Raw genomic sequence first — 19,186 nt, forward strand, 5'->3', positions numbered from 1 at the left:
TATACAATGGTGGTTTTATTTGTAACACCTTCAGCTCAGGCTGCAATTATTTCAGTTTTTAAAGTTAAATCTGATCAGCAATTGAGGAAAAGAAAAAAATACCCAAATATTCCCTGTGTGCACAAATAATGCAGCTTTGAATAATACATGGTAGTTTATTTCATATTAACATGAACAGTAAAAAGTGGACATTTTGACAGGATTTTACTTCAGGTCCTTTTCTTTATTCCTCTATTGTGTCCTTTTTGCCAGTCTCTTGTCCCTCAAATTGTGGATACTTTGCCTCAACATCAGCCCAGGTGAGATAACCGTTGGCCAGGTCTCGGATGATGCCAGGAAGTTCAGAGAACTGCAGGAAAAGCCACAAAGACATAAGAAAAACAAAGTCACCAAAATCAAGCTGGATATTTGGGGACATGGGCAATTTTTACATCAGCAATGGAACAGGTACAAAATATTTCCTGGAAGCCAATTTTTGGGGAGAAAACCATTAATTAGGATACCTTGGATCAATCTGTTATTAGGGTGATCCAGGAGGGAATGGTAATGTTGTGCCACAGTTTGGGAAGGGAAAAAACCCCACTACACACATCCAAAAGATGCTGTAAGCCAGGATTCAGCTAGGCCCTACCTACTCTAAGACCAGCACCAAACAAGCTGCAAGTTGCCTTTTCTTTGCTCCTCACAGCACACTGTCATGGTGCAAAGGATCAGCCAGAAAGCTGAAAATGTGCAGAAGCTGAAGGATAGCAAAGTCTCATCTCTGCTGCTGGGCAGTGAGAGATCACCCAGGTGACAGACAGACAGAAGGGTGCCCTGAGGAACTGGCACTGCCTGTTACAGCCTGCCAAACCCTAGCCTGGTCAGCAGCCCCAGGCACTGCAGGTGCTTCTGTGGAGCTGCAACTCAGCCTCACAGGTGAGCACCACCTCCTCCTGTGCCTGGGGTGAAGGCCAGGGAGAAAAGAACATCAGGGAGAAAAGAACAACCTGAAAACCTCCCAAGACTGCAGATCCACAGCTCTGAGCAGAGGCAGAGCCCACCACAGGGAGGCTTTTGCTATTCCAGTCTGCACTGCAGCCACACTGGCAGTGTGCTTAGGGCACACACAGCTTTGGGGCAGTTCATCAGCTCCTGTGGTGCAGCACAGGCAACACCAGCTGCAAGGCAAACCCCAGTGTTCTGCCTCTTGGTGCCTGTGGATTACAAGGAGTCCTACCTTTGAAAGTCAGACACAACCCAAAAGTTGTGTTAATGCTTTGAAGTCAATGCTTTAACTCAGCAGCCTTCTCTTGGAAAGAGCCACTCTGAAGAGCAGTGTAGCCAGCACAAGGCATGGCTTTCAGGTAAGATCAACACCTCTGCATGCAAGAAAAACAGAAGATTCTGCCCACTTTATCAGCTGGGCCAGCATCTTCTGTCTGACCCAGATCTGTGCCTGGGGATTTCTCTCAACAGCTAAATTGCTACAGAGCTGGAGGCAGCTCCCACAAGGATTGGTAACAGATCAGAATCAGCAGGGGATGCTGTCCCCAAGGCCAAAAGGAGCACCCCTGCCTCTGCCAGCCCCCAAGCCCTGTGTGCTGCACTCAGCACTGGTGAGGTCACACATGGAGTGCTGTGCCCAGCTCTGGCCCCTCAGCTTGGGAAGGACCTTGGGACACTGAGCACACCCAGAGGAGGCAACGAGGCTGGAGAGGGGCTGGGAACACAAACCCTGAGAGGAACCCCTGAGGGAGCTGGGGGTGCTCAGCCTGGAGAAAAGGAGACTCAGGGCTGCCCTCATCACTCTGCACAGCTCCTGAAAGGTGCCTGTGCTCAGCTGGGGCTGGGCTCTTTCTCCAGGCAGCACTGACACAACCAGAGCACACAGCCTCCAGCTGCGCCCAGGGAAATACAGGCTGGATATCAGGAAAAAGTTTTTCACAGAAAGAGAGATAAAGTTCTGGAATGGCTGCCCGGGGAGGTGGTGCAGTCCCCATCCCTGGGTGTGTTTAACAAGCCTGGATGTGGCACTGGGTGCCAGGGTTGAGTTGAGCTGTTGGGGCTGGGTTGGACTCGATGATCTTGAAGGTCTCTTCCAACCTGGTCATTCTGGGAATTCTGTGAGTTTTTGTGTGAATTCTGTGAGTTGTGTGAATTCCATGAGTTGTCTGAGTTGTTGTGTGAGCTCTGTGAGCTCTGTGAGTTGTTGTGTGAGCTCTGTGAGCTGTGTGAGCTGTTGTGTGAGCTCTGTGAGCTGTGTGAGCTGTTGTGTGAGCTCTGTGAGCTGTGTGAGCTGTTGTGTGAGCTCTGTGACTGTGTGAGCTGTCTGCGCTCACCTCGGCGCGGATCTGGCGCATGGAGTCGCGGTCGCGCAGCGTGGCCGTGTGCGGGGTGCGGTTGACGGTGTCGAAGTCGATGGTGATGCCGAAGGCCACGCCGATCTCGTCCGTGCGGGCGTAGCGCCGGCCGATGGACCCCGCCGCGTCATCCACCTTGTGGGAGATCCCGTTCCTGGTCAGTGCTTCGGCTGCAGGGCACAGAGCAGGGATTGGTACAGAGTCCCAGCACAGGCTCCCCGTACCCCTGATGCCTCAAGTTTTAGCTTTTTTATTTTTCAGATTCTGCGCTGCCTTAGCGTGTGATTCTGAACTTTATATAAAGTGTGAGCAAGTTCTTCTCACGGTTCAGTCAGACAAAACAATCCTTTTCCAGCCCCAGAAGCAAGGACCCTGCTGCAGCTTCGGGCCCATATACAAACAACAGTGAACTGAGGACAGCAAACTGGGAGGATGGGACTGCATAACCTGGAGCTGTAATTGGACAATTAACCCCAATATGGAAATAGACCAAAACTTATAAAAGTATGAAAACTCATGACCCAGCATCCATCTTGGGTCCATCCTGGGTGGAGCCATGGCCAGACTCTTGTGCTGCCCAAGGTGTATCCTCTAAAGGCCTTTTAATAAATGCCTCCTTTATTCCTTTAACACTGTCTAGCCTCTGTTCCAGGTCAGCCTCTCTAGACACCACCCCATAAGCCACTGCCTGTCCCTGGTGCAAGCAGCATCTCAGAGCCCCAGTTTTACTCTCTGACAGAACACCCAGTGTTCCATTCTTTGTAGGACCACAGGGTCAAACCCACCCTGCTCTCCCAGCTCTCCACATTTCACTACAACTCTCACCCCAAGTGCAAAGTCACCAAGTTCTTCCCCTTGTCATCAGTGCCATGACTCTGCTTTAACACCAAACCCCAGGCTCAGTGTGCAGGGCACAACCAGAGCAGGGAGACCAAGTCCCAGGCAGAACAGATGCTGACAGCAAAAGGCACTGTCTGACATGCAACCCCTCTTCCTACCCTTCCTCTGCTCAGTTTTATGGCCCCTGTCTTTCCCCATGATGCCCACTACCAGTTTGACAGAATGGTTGCAGGCTCAGCAGCTCTGGGACAGACTCAATGAATTAGGTGGCAAAATAAAAGCAAAGTAAACTTTAATAACAAAATAAAAACCCCCACTGTTCCAGCTTCTCCTAAGCAGTGGGAAAGATTTATTTTTGACACAAAAGGAACAAAAAAGCAATGTCTTTTACACTCCAAACCAACACAGAGACAATCATGGTGATGGGTTTTTTGAGTTTGATGGATACCCAAAGCTTGTGGATACTCATCTGGTTCAGGTCAGCAATTCTCCCTGTGCATTTTGGAGAGCCACATGATCCCAATGCTATTTTGAGAGCCCTCTCTTCCCAGTGCACAGCCCCATCAGCCCCAAAGTGCTTAACACACTTACATAATTCCTTGACAAAAGGCATGAATTCCTGATTCTGGCTCAGAGGAAGAACGGAGCACTTGAACGGTGCTACAACAGCTGGGAAGCTGAAGTACTGTGGAAAAAAGGAAAAGCACAAGTCAATAAATACAAGTTTAATGGTTGGATCAGACTCATAGGAGGTGAGAATAAGCTCTGACTAAAGCTGGAGGCAGGGTGAGTGTTCAGGGGGCGTCTCTGGCCTACTCTAGGACATCAGCAGTGATACCTCATACCACTGGAGCAGGACTGGTTTTCTTCAGCCTCCATTCCCCCTTATCTCCTGACACCTAAATGTTACCTCCCACCAGAATGGGTCTGTTAGAGCCCTCCTAAAGAAATCTAACCTCATCTGAACTACAGAAAAATTAAGGGTGGAGGTGTCTTTCCAGGAGATTTAGTCCTAGGCACAGTCTAAACCAAACTTCCTGTTTGACACTCCACACACATGGAGCATATGCAGCAAAAAAGTTTTTAGAACCCTTCACAGACACCCTCAGAAAATCAAAATGTGCTAGAAGTGAGGGGAAAAATATTAAGATCTTTCCTGACAATCAGCAAGGTATAAAAGGGACAGAAGCAATGCATGTGAGATGCACCACAATATAAAGCAGCCCAGGCTATATGGAAAGTAAATGGGTACTAGAAGGAAAATAAATCCAGTATTTTATACTTCAGGAGCAGTTTGGGATTCCAAGTCAGCTGTGTCCTAACTCTGAGCTCCTGAACCTTGTTCCCCCAGTCATAAATGTACCACATCCTGTGGCACCCAGAGACACATATAAGCACTTTTATTATGTTATATTTCTTTTTTATGAACATAGTCCAGGAGCCAGGAACAACGAGCAGGAAGCAGCACCAAGTTTCCAGCCAGCTTCTCATGTGCCACCAGCAATGGCACAGAGCACCACACCTGGGCAGTGGCTGGAGGAAGCTCTGTCTGTAACACACACATCCCTCTGGCTCCTGCTACAACAAAGCTTCAGGCCAAGGTTTTAGGGGTGTCCAGAACCAGAGAAGGCTGAATTTCACAGGGGTCTGAGCAAACAGTTAGTCCATTGTCCATGCTGCTGCACAGGAGTATGATTCCAGGAAAAGCAGCAGCAAGAAAGGAAATTAAACACGGAAGAGATGCCTGTCTCTGAGCAATGGAACACTAAGTGTGGATCCAGAGGAGGAATTTCTCATCCCCTTGCAAGGAATCCAGCGAGAGCCTCATGCACACATGAGCAGAATGCTCTCATGTAAAAATGACATGTACTCTGGCAAAACCAGCAGTGCCACACCCCAGCTGGGCTTTCCCATCTCTGCTGGGATTGTGCAGTGCTCCTGTAGCCCTCTCCCTGGGTGTCAGGGGAGGGCAGGTGCCTGCAGCTGGCCCAGCCTCAGGGGCACTCACCGTCCTCTGCTCGTCTCCTTCCCGGATGCGGAATGTGTGCTCGAACACTGTGTACATGATCCTGCCAATGCCAAACGAGGGCTCAATGACATTTGGGATGATTTCTTCCACTGGAACACAAAATAATACACATCACCATTAAAAAGATGTTTAGACGACAAAAAGATGTGGTTGCTGATGCTGTCCTTCTGCTCAGAAGTTTTGGTTATGTGTAGATGAGTACATGGAATAAAAGATTAAACATTTCTGCTCTCAAGACAAATACCTGAAATAGAGACTTGGATTTAGCTCATGTACAGGACATATTTAGGCTGTAGAAAACAACTCGGGGCCCTTTCTCTGGCTTCTCTGAGAAGCTAAACCCATGCATTTTGGAAAGTTTCCTTCTAGCCCCCTTTCCTGTATCAGGACAAAAGCTCTGTGGAGATGCAGTCACTGACTTTCCAAAAGCTTTCTTTCTCTTAAATTTCAAGGAAATTACATTTGGCATTTTTCCTATGCTGTGTTACAATATTAACAGGACAATGCTACCAATAAAGCTCATACTCGAAGTGTATCCTGATGATGATTAAACAACAAAGAATCAAATTTACCATGTAATGTTTTCTGAAATCTCTTCACAGTAACCATGTCCTTTGTTAATAGAAAAGTTTTCCCTTCAGTTTCAACAGTGAATTCCCTGCAAAGGAAAAAGAAGTAATTTAAAAGCTACAGCAATAAACAAACAAGTTTTATTTCCTTAATTGCATCACTTGGTTGACTCTGAGAGTGGGATGACAGAAGCCAGGGAAAACCCCAGAGATGAAAGAAACATGTAGCATGCCCATTAAAAGAAATTTGCATTAATAATAAAATTACTACATGTACATTAAAAGCAACCATTTTCATAATCACAGTGAACTTTGCTGTGGTTAACAGCCTGAAGCAAAGTCAATTGGGGAATTCTCAGGATGAAGCCTACACACCAAAGAGAAAAAGGGAGGCACACAAAGCAGGCACTGGACTATCAATAAAACCAGGGATATTGACTGTAACTCATCTACTGAACCATTTCAGAGATTCTGGATGGACTAAGTTTCTTCTCTGCAATAATTTTTGTGCCCATTTTGAGTGCTACTGTTTTTTTCTGCACTTCTTCATAGAGAAGTGCAAGAAATACATTTTATCTCGGGGAAGAAAGAAAGATGTGTTACCATTCTGCAATGTATTCACTTATCCTATGCCTTTCACCATTTCAAGCAGGAAATTAAGTTTGGGTTTTTTGGTTTTTTTTGTTACTGCACCATTAGCTTTCCCCTAACACAGCTGTTGGCCTGCTTCAGCCAAATCTAACAACTGTAAAGACTTCTCATATTTTCAGTTGTTAGGAAGGCAGGTCAAAGAAAATCATACAAATTCCTGCCACAGTAAATTAAAGGCTGTAACAGGTCCTAAAGCAGCTCACTAAAGACTGGAGGATACTCAGGCAAGTTTTGCTTCTCATTTAACTATTTTGTTCCATTGGCCACAGAATTATTTTATTAATTTTAAAGTTCTAAGTCAGTCCTGGTCCACTCTCAAACCAGAGTGGGGAAGCTGGTAAAAAAATTCTCATTTCACTGAACTATTTCTCTTGTGGGATGATCCTACTAAAGCCAGCAGCTCATTCCCACACAGACAAACAAATATTTCTGTGCATACACCCAGAGATATGTTGGATGGGTGACCAGCAATGCCTGGTGAGAGCACTCAGCCATCTCAGATGACCCACACAGCCTGCTCTCACAAGGAAACTGGTTTCAGGTGGCTCAAATTAATGCAGCAGCCCCTTGGGGCCCACATCAGGCTGTCAGAGGAAGGTACCACACACACAGAGCTCACCCTTTCTCGTTGAGCAGCTGCTCCATCTCGTTGATGTAGCACTCATCACACATGGAAAGGTATTCCATCACCACCTTGGCATCCTTCTTGTAAGCTTTGCCAATGGCTCCCTTATTTGCCTCAAACTGAACAATGTTGACTGTTCTGTACTAGGCTGTTAAGGAGCTTGTGAGGACAGAAGGCAGGGCCTGGTTCCTTCATTATGTCAAAGTTAATTACTACACAACACAAAGACATCTCCTCCACTACTGGATGAAGGAACTTCCCTCCAAGAGAGGAAAGGAGCAACAAATGCTCAGTCCTTTCCAGGCCACTTCCCAAAGTCATGCTGGCCTGTAGTTGCAGAATTCCCTGTTAAATATACAGATGTAACTTGAAATAGAGCTGTGCAGATCTCCAAGACATCTCCCTGTCCAACCCCTCTCCACTTTAGGAGAAGCTGGTTTATTCTGAAAGGATATGGGTTCTTTGAGATGCTTCTCAGCTATGAGAGGAACTTTGGTGGCACGGGCATGGCAGGAAAGGTCATAGCAGGAACGATCAGCACAGCCAACGATCTCAATCCAACCCTGAAAAAACAAAACTGGAAGCTTTCACCAACTCACTTTTTTGTCCACTTAACCATCAAATATGTTTATTCACCCTTAAGCCCTCCCTGCTCCCATGACTGTTTTTTCTACATAATTAGCTCTGTTACAATAAGCAGCCCTCCTCACAGCTGCTCCCTCATTTGAGTGATTCCATTTGTTTCCAGAGGAAACAATCAGTCATGTACCCAGTGCCTGTGTTCAGGGCCAGCTTTTCCACATGGCTTGGCAGAGCACAGCCCTGTGCCAACAGCTCAGGCTGGGGCCAGAGCACACAGCCCTATCACTCACATGCCACAGGCACACAAGGCATCATGTCCCCAGGGCTCTGCTTGGCCATGGGACACACAGCAGGCAATCAACCACACTGGAATGGTCAAAAGCCTGGCTTAGGAGCTTCTACAACACAGATCACATGGAAGGGAAGCTCTTAATTCAGTATTTCAGCATGTATGGCAAGGAGGAAACTCAGAATACTGGTCACACTGGATTGGTGAAGCAGCAAATATAACCTCCCTCTGGATTTCCTAACAGACAATTCCATGTAAGACAAGGCTCAGCAGCTGCTTCCCACTCACTGTCACAGCAGTGTGGGATGTACAGGCAGACAGATGTTATGTGGTTTTTCAAGCTGGAGTTATACAGCAGGGTGTGAGAAAAAGTGTGTCAACAGAAAAAATCCCTGTGCTTGACAATCGTGGTGTTTCAGGGTGTTCTGAAGGATTTTTACAGAAATTAGGCTATGAGGGTGTTCCAGCTACTTCTCAGAAAACACAGAATACAGGTTTATCTGGTTGTTCAACGTGGAGAAGAGAAGGCTTTTCCAGTGCCTAAAGGGGCTCCAAGAACTGGAGAGAGACTTTGGACAAGGTCATGGAGTCACACAACTGGGAATGGCTCTAAACTGAAAGATGGCAGGTTTACAAATAAGAAAATTCTTCCCTGTGAGGGTGGTCAGGCCCTGGCACAGGGTGCCAGAGAAGCTGTGGATGTGCCATCCCTGGAAGTTCAAGGGAAGGTTGGATGGGGCTTGGAGCAACCTGGGCTAGTGGAAGGTGTCCCTGCCCATGGGAGGTGGGTTGGATCTTTAAAATCCCTTAACCCACACCATTGTGTGCCATAAATTTATAGAATGGATTTTAAGCTGCTCAGACCACTTCCCTTCTTACAACTGAGCACTGCAAGCTGATACAAACATTTTTGGTCAGCTAAGTAACAAACCAAAGCATGGTTCAGCTCCCAAGGTGCTCCTTTCACACCCCTGGAATTGCTGTGCTCACTCCTGGGTTAGGCTGTTGGACATCCTGATCATCGTGACAAGGCTAAAGTTGAATAATCTTATTATATACATAGTGTGATCCACACCATATCCAGTTTTGGGCTGGCTGGAAAGATAGGCTGTGAACTTGTGGAGGTCAGCTATCCAGAGGAAACCATTCCTTCAGGTCTTTTCTATAAGAAGACAAATCACTCATCTGAGCTGCAGGAGGTTTGGTTTTTTCCCTAATATTCAGTTTGGTAAAATTTTACTGGCTGCTATTCCTCTAATGTGCTGTAATAAAACATCACTAGTGATGAGTCTAAATCCATACCAACAATACAGGGGGGAAGAAAAGGCACTGAACAAGGCTTGAATGAAAAAGCTCTTAATGACTCAGCAGGAAGATGATAACAAATCCTTGAGGAATTTTTCTTCCAGTACCAGCTGTCTGAACTGGCAGGAGTGAACTCATTTGTCACAGCATGGAAGAGGGAAAGGAAGAGCAAGCATTCAAGCAGGAAGCAATCTGCCCTGGAATAACACCTCCAGCAAAACAAATCCTTCCCCACTGCTTTTACAGAGGTTAGAGTCTTTGGAAAGCACCAGGACTCAGTTCCCTTTAACTCCAGATGAAATTTGACCAGTGAAGTGTCCCCAGGCTACTCCAGGCTACAGCAAAAGAGCCTGGACCTACCAAAGCAGCATGAACAGTTCAGAAACTTTGTGGAGGGAGCTGAGCTGCCCCTTGGTCATGGATTCAGAATATTTCAACTGCACTATGTGTGTTCAGTCCAACATGGAGCTGGACAGACACATCCGACCCACAGCCCTAACTTTAAAAAAAAACAGAAATCAACCAGACCTGACGGGGAACTTGCTGTTTGCACTTTGCCCACTTACATAGGAGGTTTTGGACTCTGCATCCCAGCAGTCACAGGCATAATGAGCCATCTCATTCTCCATGTGCTGTCGGAAGCGCAGCTTCTCCGGGGAAACGCCCACCTTGGTGAGGAAGAGGTAGATTCTGCCGATGAAGTAACCGAGAACAGAGTTATTGATCACACCCTGCAGGGAGAAAAAGCAGGAAGAAACACCCACGTGAGTTCCTGAGGAAGCAAAGTCATGATATTTTGAACTTCTGCAGGCAACCTGACATGTTACAGACAAAACTGTTAAGTTCTGTCTCCCCTGAAGCTGTTATAACTCTTCAAATTCTCCTTGTGCCACTGGCACCATCTCCATCTGATCCAACAGTGAGTTACTGTCACTCCAGGACTCATCACCCACAGGCTCTGAGGATCACCTCCTTGTAAATACCCCACTGTATGCAGCAGTGCAGTCACTGGCATTACAACAGCTGCACCCTGCAGTTCACAGCTGCAATACAACAGAGGGTTGGTGTTCTTTTTATTTTTTTGGCTCTTGTTTTTGGGATTTTTTGCTTTGTTTATGTTTTTTAAAGGCGGTGTTTTGGTGGTTTTTTGGGAGTTTTTTACATTTGGAGATTGGAGGAAATGGGGTGGAGGAGGTTGGTAAATCAACTCATTCACAATTAGATTAATCAGGTAGTGATTCACCTAATTATGCCAGCCACGTACTCATGGGGATCAGCAGCTGAATATGAGATTTCCAGATACTGCTTGTATTAATACTCCTTATTGCTCCTCTTCACTAGCTAAGTGTAAAGTTTAGCTTATACCCCTATACCAGCACCACCTGCACTCTTCTGGTAGCAAGGGCCAGGCCTAGATCTCAGTCTCACTGATTCACAGAAGAGAAACTACTCATAAATCTGGGAGCAAACCCCAGACTGGCACCAACACAACACAAACTTTGTGCGGGGAGCTGATCCATGCCCTCAGTCCTGGATTCAGAATATTCCAACTGCACTACGTGTGTTCAGACCTACACAAGACTGGACAGACCCATCAGTCAGAGCCTTTATTTTAAAAAGCCAGTTTGTAACTCAGCCCTGAGAGCAATATGGCAAGGAGCAAGCTGGGTGAGGCTGCAGGGGAAGGTTACCTGCTGGACGGCGTCTCCCAGGCGCATGACGTGCGCAGACTGCCCGCTGACCTGGGCCTTGGCCGAGTACAGCAGGATGTTGAGATCTGCCACGTTCTCAAACTTGGGGTGGTTTTTCTCACTGGGGTCCACAAAGTGCTCAATTTCTGCCATGGTGAATTCCCTAGCGAAAACAAAACAAACAAACACACATTAAATATTATATGCATTAGACCATTGTGCTTCAGCTTCTCACAGCAAGCCAGTAATTTAAAATCCTGCAGACCCTGGACAAGACAATGGGCAGACTGGAACACGAACCAGTCTCATCACTGGATTTAGTTTCATCTTCAAATTCTTAACAAAACTTTCCACAAATTCATCTATTGCTCTCCAGGCCATGGTTAACACCACTGTGAATCAGAGCAGAGAACACCACCTTTGGAAGTACTTCCAGAAGTTCTCTACAGTTTTTCCAGACTGCTGTGATGCCCATATTAGAAGCAGTTGTTCTTTACAGGATCTGCTGATTAAATCAGTAGCTTTAACTCATGTCAGAGGTGCCAAAAATAACCAGGTGAGGTGGTAATTTCCTGAAGATAATGATACTGCTGCACACAGCAATGGCATGAATTCTGTTATAAGAACTTGTCTTTAATATATCTTTACTCAGAGATTGATTCTGAGCCTTCTTGCTTGAAATAATTTTCCACTGAATTAGCTCGTTATCAACAACCTTTAAAAAACCTCTAGGTAATCATTAACTGTAAATCACAGCCATCAGGGTGTAATTTGCTGTGATTGCATAATAACAGTCTCCAATAAATGTGCCACAAGCATATCATTTATATTTGACTGAAGATGATTTCAGTGAGAGAAGTTCTCATTTCCAGATGAGCAAAACAGAACAGGAGGGCTGAGGAAATTCCCGAGTTCCCTCTGTGCTAAGGATGCCATGGCCTCTCAGTGACATTTATGGCACCACAAAATAATCAATTACCAAGTTTACAACATGTACTGTGCATGGAAGCTCTTGTCCCAAATTATATGGAAGAGACTTCCAATTAGGATAGATCAGTTTAAATACAGAGATTATGCCTAGTGAAAGGCAATAATCACTTTTATCCAGAGACAGAACTGCAGGTAATTCCCAATAACCCTGAGCCTTCCAGCTTGACTGATCTTGCAACACAAACACTGGTCCTGAGTCAGGTTATCTCCCAACTTCCTCTCTGGAGCAAGCTGCAGAACTGCAGAATCTGCAGGCCTGAGACAAGGAAGTATTGCTGCAAGGTCAAGCACGTTTTATTTCAGTTTCAAAGCAAATTGCACAAACATAATTAAACAAGTAAAGCCCTGTAGGGAACACAGCTACCCTGGACATGATTCTTTTAGACTATGATGGAAGCCAAATTCTGTCAGTGAAACTGAGTTTATCTCTAATACAACAACTATTTCAGAGATTCTACTTCTCACCAGCCAATCTTAGAATTCTGTACTTAAAACCTAAACTGTGAATTCATCTGTAGAGCCTGAGGCTCACCAGGCACAAAATCAGGATTCCTCTGGGAGAAAGCACTGAAGTGCAACAATGCTGCACAAACCCTGGAACCAAAGGAAGATGCTCCCTGCTCCCAGGTGCCCTCCTGCTGAAAGAGGAAGTTGGCAGTACCTCACTCTGATAAGGCCGGAGCGGGGTGAGATTTCATTCCTGAAGGAATTTCCAATCTGGGCAGCAGCAAAAGGCAATTTGCCTTGGTTAAACTCCAGCAGACGTTTGAAGTTGAGGAATATTCCCTGTGCAGTTTCTGGCCTCAGATAGCTGAAAAGAGATGGAGGAGAGAAAAAATCAGGAAGATTTAAGGGTGGGAAAAGCAGGGAGAAAGGCACAGTTGTTACAAAACTCACAGGTGCAAGTTTTTCTCTTGAGACTTTTAATTCCAGACAAAAAAAACCAAAAAAACAAAAAACAATTAAGCAGGGAAAAAACTGAAGGGGGAGAAAACTTCACCTCCTGGTATCCTGAAGTAGATTTTCTACAGCCATGAAGTCACTGAAAACTGGAGACCAGCATTAACTGGCTTTATGAAAACCACTCCAACCAGCAAGGGCACAGCTGGGATCTGTATTTTGGGTGCTTTAAGTATTTTCATGATTCTCCAACAGCCCCTTGTTTCTCCTGCCTTTCTCTAAGACTCCAAGGAATGCTAACCTGCTACAGGAGGCTGGGACTAAGAGGCAGGAGAAGGCTACTCCAGAGATTTCATTTTTATTCCAAATCATCTCTAAAGCAAGGAGAATGAAATTAGCACCTACCCAGGCATATTTCCTCCAGGCCCAATGGAGGTCTTGAACATCAGATTGAAAGAAACAGGAGGGGACAGGTCATTCCCAGTGACAGGGGACTTCACATTGTAGTTCACAAAGAGATCTGCAAGCTCTTGCTGGCCATAGTTGTCCAACTAATACCAAAACACAGGAGAATTATTTTAATTACTAGACAAGACAACAGGAATGAATTTCCTCTTTATCTTTTACTGAGCGTGATCTACAGCTCTGAATCACCTGCCCAAAATATTCCCTTCTAACCTAAATTTTCAAGCAAGCTGAAGTTTGAAGCAGTGACAGAAGAATACACTTTGCACATTTGCAAACCCATTTTAGGAATAGGTCTGGGATTTAGTCATACCACAGGATGTCTGAGCTTAAGAGTGGGTGTAAAGCACAAGAAAAGTCATTGGGACTGCACCACCACCCACCAGAACAGATCTTTTTGAACAGATTCAGCTAAACATGGGGAGCTCTGTGTTGGGAGCAAAAAAAATACAGCAATGAGAGAGAAGAAAGCTAAAATTTCTGCAGGGCTTTGTTTGCATTCATTTCTTTTTCTTCTGCTGCTTGAAACACAATATTCAAGCTATGCATTAGATGCCCTTTCAGAGCTGTTCTGCATTTCTAGTTGTCATGATCTTTCCTGTATCAGGATAAAAATCCAAAACCAGGAAATAAAAGTACTCTATTAATAGAGATATTTCCCTAAATGATGGTCAAAGTTCAGTGTTGTAGTGTGGAAAACCTAATGACAGCTGCTCAATGATGCAAAACACTGACAAAAAAATGTTTCTCTGGGAGGAAACATTCATTCAATGCATGGCTTTGGAAGCATGTGTCCTAGAAGTCATAAGAACAAACATTAAAAACAAAGAAAAACAACAACAACAAAAAAAAAAAGCAAATGTTTGTACAGTTGTTCAGGAATGTCAGACTGAACACCAACTATTCTCATGGTAAACACAGGAAAAGTCTTTGTGGGGAGCCAGAGACAGAGGAACAAATCTCCAGTGCTTCAAAGCACTGAGACAATTTCAGAACAAAGCAAATCAGTGCTGAGCAAACTCAAAGAAACCCTGACAAAACTTGTGATCCATCTCTGTTCCCTTGTATGACAATCCCACAGAAGGGACTGACAAATGTAAAAGCTTTTTGCAGGGTATCAAGTGAAACAGAGTAAACCAACTCCTAGACTGAGCTTCAGCCCTACCAACCCAACACTCAAGAGATTCATTAATACAACAGCAAAAACTCTCCAAAACAGTCAGGGAGATGTGATTCACCAGCAAGCTCAGAGTATTTGCTAACAATTACATTTTCTGTATTTGAGAGATCTCTGGGGTAAAGACTTCTGAGCACCTTCAGGAACAGAAAAGGGCTATCACACACCCCTCTCCCTGAAGCAGCCACCTCCCTGTGCAGCACCCACCTGTGTTAGAACATTTTCCATTTCTGCCTTTTTCTCTGCTGTGCACTTCTTGTCAGACATCAGTTTCTGCAGGTGAGCTGGAAGAAAAGTTGGTCATGAGTTTAGATTGCAACTCCATCACTGACCCCAGTGTGAAGCAGCTCAGGAGGATCCCCCAGCATGAGTTAAGTGATGTCCACAACTTGTCCTGACAGCGTCCACCAGGGTAATTCCAGTCATGTCCTCAGGGCAGTTCACTGTACTGGTGTGCCACAGGGAAAACAACACATTCTTATCCAGTTCCTTTCCAATATAATGTCTCTAAACCCAAGCACTCCTTTGTAGTCCTTTTCTTACTTTCTGTTATACAGACTAGAAATTAAATGTCTGATCCCAAGCAGCAAGGCTGGTTTTGTTCTCAGAGGCAGGTCCAGAGCTGGTAGAGTGGGGCTGGACTGCATTTCACATTACAACACAACATCCTCCCTGACACACAAAGGCACAAAATGATGCCAAGACTTCCCACTCTTGTTTGAAAAAAGCAATTTGACTTTTTAGTCAGTAACAGCTCTGTTTGGCAGGAACAGCAGGTGGCTGTTCATAGGGAGGGGCTGCACAACACAGGGACACACTTGTTTGATGAGGCTGCTCAGTAAAGGTGGCAGAGGTTGGATGGGCTTCTTCTGAGGTGTTTTCTTTTTTTTGACAAAAGAAATTCTTAATGAATATCATGAAAACTACTTTAATGCCAATACAGATTGTTCTGCGTACTTGAATTTAAATGAAAAAGCTCAAAAACCAAAGAGCACAACTCACTCAGGCAGAGTGGAAGAATCCTTCCATTCACAGTGGAGCTGTACCTGAGAAAGTTTTCAAACAGGCTTCTTACTTCTGAGATTCCTTCCTGTGACTTTCTTGGTTTGTTTTTCCAAACAAATTTTAATAACCAGAAAGAAGCATGAGGATTTTGCAAATCAAAGAAATGCCTGAAGTCTATTTCTAAGGTACACATGAAAGTCATCCACTGCCATGTAACTGACCTCTCACAGGAAAAACATACTCTGACCCCTCACAGCACCAATAAATTGTTTCTCAGTACTTAAAAAAGCAACTGAAATTCAAGAAAACTAAGACAAGAATGCACTGGAGTACAAGAATTTTGTTATATAGGGAATGCTTGGCTTAGACAACACAGTCATCTTACATACCCTGATGACACTGGGTTTTACAAAAAGGGACACAACTGTGTTTTCACCAGAGATCCTGAACCTCACTTAAGACACGAACAGAACCTATGGGATTTTTGGTATGGTATGATTAATTACTGAAAACACAAGTATGAAAGCCTGGCTACACCAGCAGGCTTTCCTTGAGAAAGATTTTGTTTCCAGTGCTTGTACCACTGCAAGAAATCCCCAGGCCTACCTAACTTGGAACAAAATCAAACCTTTTAAGAGATGATCAGCACGAAAACATTCCCCGTTTTTCACATCTTTCACCATGAAGTCAGCAAACTTGTCTACGTGGCCAGAAGTCCTAGAAGAGATGACACAAAACAAGGAATGTGATAGCTGCCAACAGACAACCCCAGGTCTGTGTGATCCCAGTGGACAGACCTTTATCAAACTGAAATCCTTCAAAAACTGCAGCCTCACTCCTACTTCAGATTACATTCATGTTAAGCAGCATCACCCCTCAGAAATTATGATCTATGGGAAGGATCAATGCATCTAAACCTTAAAATGTGTCACAAAGATGCCTTCAGAACTGCATCATGATCAAAACTAGACATAGCTGCAGTAGTGAGGAGTAACCAGTAATTCAGGTGGAGATGTTCCCAGTATTCTCTGTCTCAGCTGCATGAAAGCTTCTGCGCTTTTCCTTGTCTTCTTAATCTTTTAGAAAAAGGAATAATGACAATTTCTTACCTAATGGGACTGCTAGGAAGCTCTGAACTTCAAATGTGAATGTCACTGCTTTCCCTGACTTGGAGAACAACAGCTTCTCACACTGACCTGTGCACTGGTACCTAATTATGGTATGAAACTGGGTGACCCACACTCAAGATCCCTGTGGATAATTTTACAGAACACTGTAAATGTGTGTTTTGACCAGAAATTACATGCTGCAGGTAAAAACAAAAAGAAAACCAAAAAACAAAAGAACACAAAACCCCATATTTACTTTAGAACTGGCTCAGGCGTGAGCATGGTGCAGTCAATCTCCAGGATTTGCTCCTCCTGAATAAAGTGATGTCTCCATGCTTGGATGATGTTGTTCTTCAAAGCACACCCAACAGGCCCAAAGTCATACAGACCACTGACTCCTGCAAAGAGGAAAAGGTAAAAAAGAAGTGTGAGATTGTACAAAGCTGCACTGCTTGGAGGAGATGTCTTCCCTTCTCAGCATTTCCATCAGCTGGTTTCATTTTATGAGCATGAAGCACGGTTCAGATGCAGAGCACTGAGGCATCAGGTAGTGACAGAATCTAAAACTGATAAACTCCTGCAACCAACAACTCTAAAAACCACATTCCCTCCACCAATGGATTCTGTTTTGTGGGAGCAATCTATGTGAAGGAGGACTCTGAATACAGAAGAAGTGACCATGCACGAGCTGAAGCAGTGTTATTGTCAGTAATAAATGACATATCTGCAAACTACCAGTGTGGCTGCAAAGATCTTTACAAAAGCCAATAAAACAACTCAGAGTGTTTAATTTGGTATCTAAGGTGAAAGAGCAGTAACCACAGAGGCACTGTGCTGCCCCCTGAGATGCTCATATCAGCCATCTGAAGATGTTTACCACATTTATTCACCTGTGCCATAAATTCATTGGCAAAGTTCACTGAGGGAACAGGTTCTAAAGTTCACAGTGGGTTTGAGCATTATTGGTCTCCTTGTGGGCCATTCACTTAAGAGCTGGACTCCATGATCCTTGTGGGTCCCTTCCAGCTCAGAATATTCTGTGATTTATTTGCCAAGAGAAGCTCAGGTGCAGATGAATGGTTATAAATAAGCTGATGATCTCCTTAAGCCCAAACACCCTACCCTCAGCAAAGAAGCCATCTTCTACCAATGTAATCCTCAGGACATGCATCCTAAAGTCCACTCATTTCTCTTCAGACAGCACAAGACAAAAACTGAGCCACATCCCAACCCAAACATTTCAGGAAGGGGGAATTTTTGAAAGATTTACAGACTCAAGCAGAAAAGTTTAAAGCAAACTTTAAAAAAAAAAAATCTTGTATGCCACATTAATATAGCATTGCTACAGTGCAGCATTTCACCCAGCCAGAAAAACCAGAAAATTAGTCTAAAGGGATTAAAATGTACATTTCTTCAAACCCATACCTCCATAAATAGAAAAGGCTTGGTCATAGAAAAACCTCCTTTTGAGAGTGTCTTCCATCTTAACTCTGTCCACGATGTCATCTTTGGGCTGTAAGGCCAGCTCCTGTAAGTCAGGCAAAACAAAATCAGTCAATAGCTCCTGATTCTGGCAGGAGGAGAAATCCTCTTCACTCACCACTGTGAGTCAAAAGTCTGCAAAGATCACTTTGAAGGAAAGGTATCCTGTCAACATCCTCATTTTCCAAAGAGGAATCTTCCTACTGAGATTCAAGTGCTCAATTATGAACATTTTTGTCTGAATGCAGCATAATTTCAAACACTTGAGGTGGACTTATGACCTAACTTCCCCTGAGTGAGTTATCCTCAGCTTCCTTCACAATCACTGAAAAAAAAAGCAAATTTTCAAACCAATTCTGACCTTCTTCCCTCTCCTGACTACGAAAAGAGCTTTAAGTGACCATCTCAGACTGCACACATCCAACTCTTGGCATACATAAACCTTTCAGTAAGGTGTTCCTCACATGAAAGAATTTTGACTATGAAGATTACAAGCACCATCATCCTTGTGCTCTGCCAAAGGGATGATTTAAGGTATTTGTGCATGGAAAATCTATTTGTAACATTTTTTTCAGCACTCAGGAAACTTGGGAGTGCCTTAATGCCCTGACAAGATACTGTGACAATGTTTAAGAGCAGACTCACTACTTTAGCTGAAAACCTGTGATTTTTGCAATCTAATCCATTAGTGAGGTCAACAGACTTCAAAGATTTCCCTCAAGGCAGTTGTTTTGATCATTAAGGCAGAGTTAAGCCCAGAAGTGCAGTAAATTCAGATCCCCTGAAGTGCCTCACACTATCACTTGGAAAAGCCTTTGGGTAAGAGAAAATATTGTGTATTCATGTATTTTCCCCTTTTCTATCATCAATAATGATAAATGTGGTTTAATTTTAAAAGCACTGTACTCTGTGTACTCAGCTGCTCCACCCTGCTCAAAGCTTCAAATTCAGAGCTGCTCTGACATCTTCTAGTAGGAACCACAGGGCTTGAAAACCACCACTGCTGCCTTCCCAGAAAGGTGGAAGGGGCTGTGATCCTTGCTGGGAACAGCATCAGGAGAGAAACACTCCCAGTACTGGAGTGCTGCACCCCCAAGGGCAGATGCTGCATTTGCAAGGTCACCCTTGCACTGAC

At 44.5% G+C, this 19,186-nt stretch overlaps 1 protein-coding gene across 2 annotated transcripts in view; it reads right to left on the reverse strand.

The window, feature by feature from the left end:
* Nucleotides 1-19,186, reverse strand: part of GARS1 (glycyl-tRNA synthetase 1) — a 24,168-nt gene continuing 4,982 nt past the window's right edge. Inside the window, exons 3-17 of one of the 2 annotated variants that reach the window (XM_064422169.1) lie at nt 17,995-18,097; nt 16,826-16,967; nt 16,089-16,177; nt 14,663-14,739; nt 13,219-13,364; nt 12,575-12,724; nt 10,924-11,086; nt 9,799-9,963; nt 7,507-7,619; nt 7,051-7,191; nt 5,784-5,869; nt 5,191-5,300; nt 3,774-3,867; nt 2,322-2,512; nt 1-349 (exon numbers count right to left, since the gene is read on the reverse strand). In XM_064422169.1, the coding sequence (XP_064278239.1) occupies nt 224-349; nt 2,322-2,512; nt 3,774-3,867; nt 5,191-5,300; nt 5,784-5,869; nt 7,051-7,191; nt 7,507-7,619; nt 9,799-9,963; nt 10,924-11,086; nt 12,575-12,724; nt 13,219-13,364; nt 14,663-14,739; nt 16,089-16,177; nt 16,826-16,967; nt 17,995-18,097 (1,896 nt within the window). In that variant the 3' untranslated portion in view covers nt 1-223. Of the gene's footprint in view, nt 350-2,321; nt 2,513-3,773; nt 3,868-5,190; nt 5,301-5,783; nt 5,870-7,050; nt 7,196-7,506; nt 7,620-9,798; nt 9,964-10,923; nt 11,087-12,574; nt 12,725-13,218; nt 13,365-14,662; nt 14,740-16,088; nt 16,178-16,825; nt 16,968-17,994; nt 18,098-19,186 lie in introns of both variants that reach the window. The other variant, XM_064422089.1, reaches the window with a different exon arrangement.

The sequence above is a fragment of the Passer domesticus genome, chromosome 1, assembly GCF_036417665.1.
Source record: "Passer domesticus isolate bPasDom1 chromosome 1, bPasDom1.hap1, whole genome shotgun sequence".
Taxonomy (NCBI): Eukaryota; Metazoa; Chordata; class Aves; order Passeriformes; family Passeridae; genus Passer; species Passer domesticus.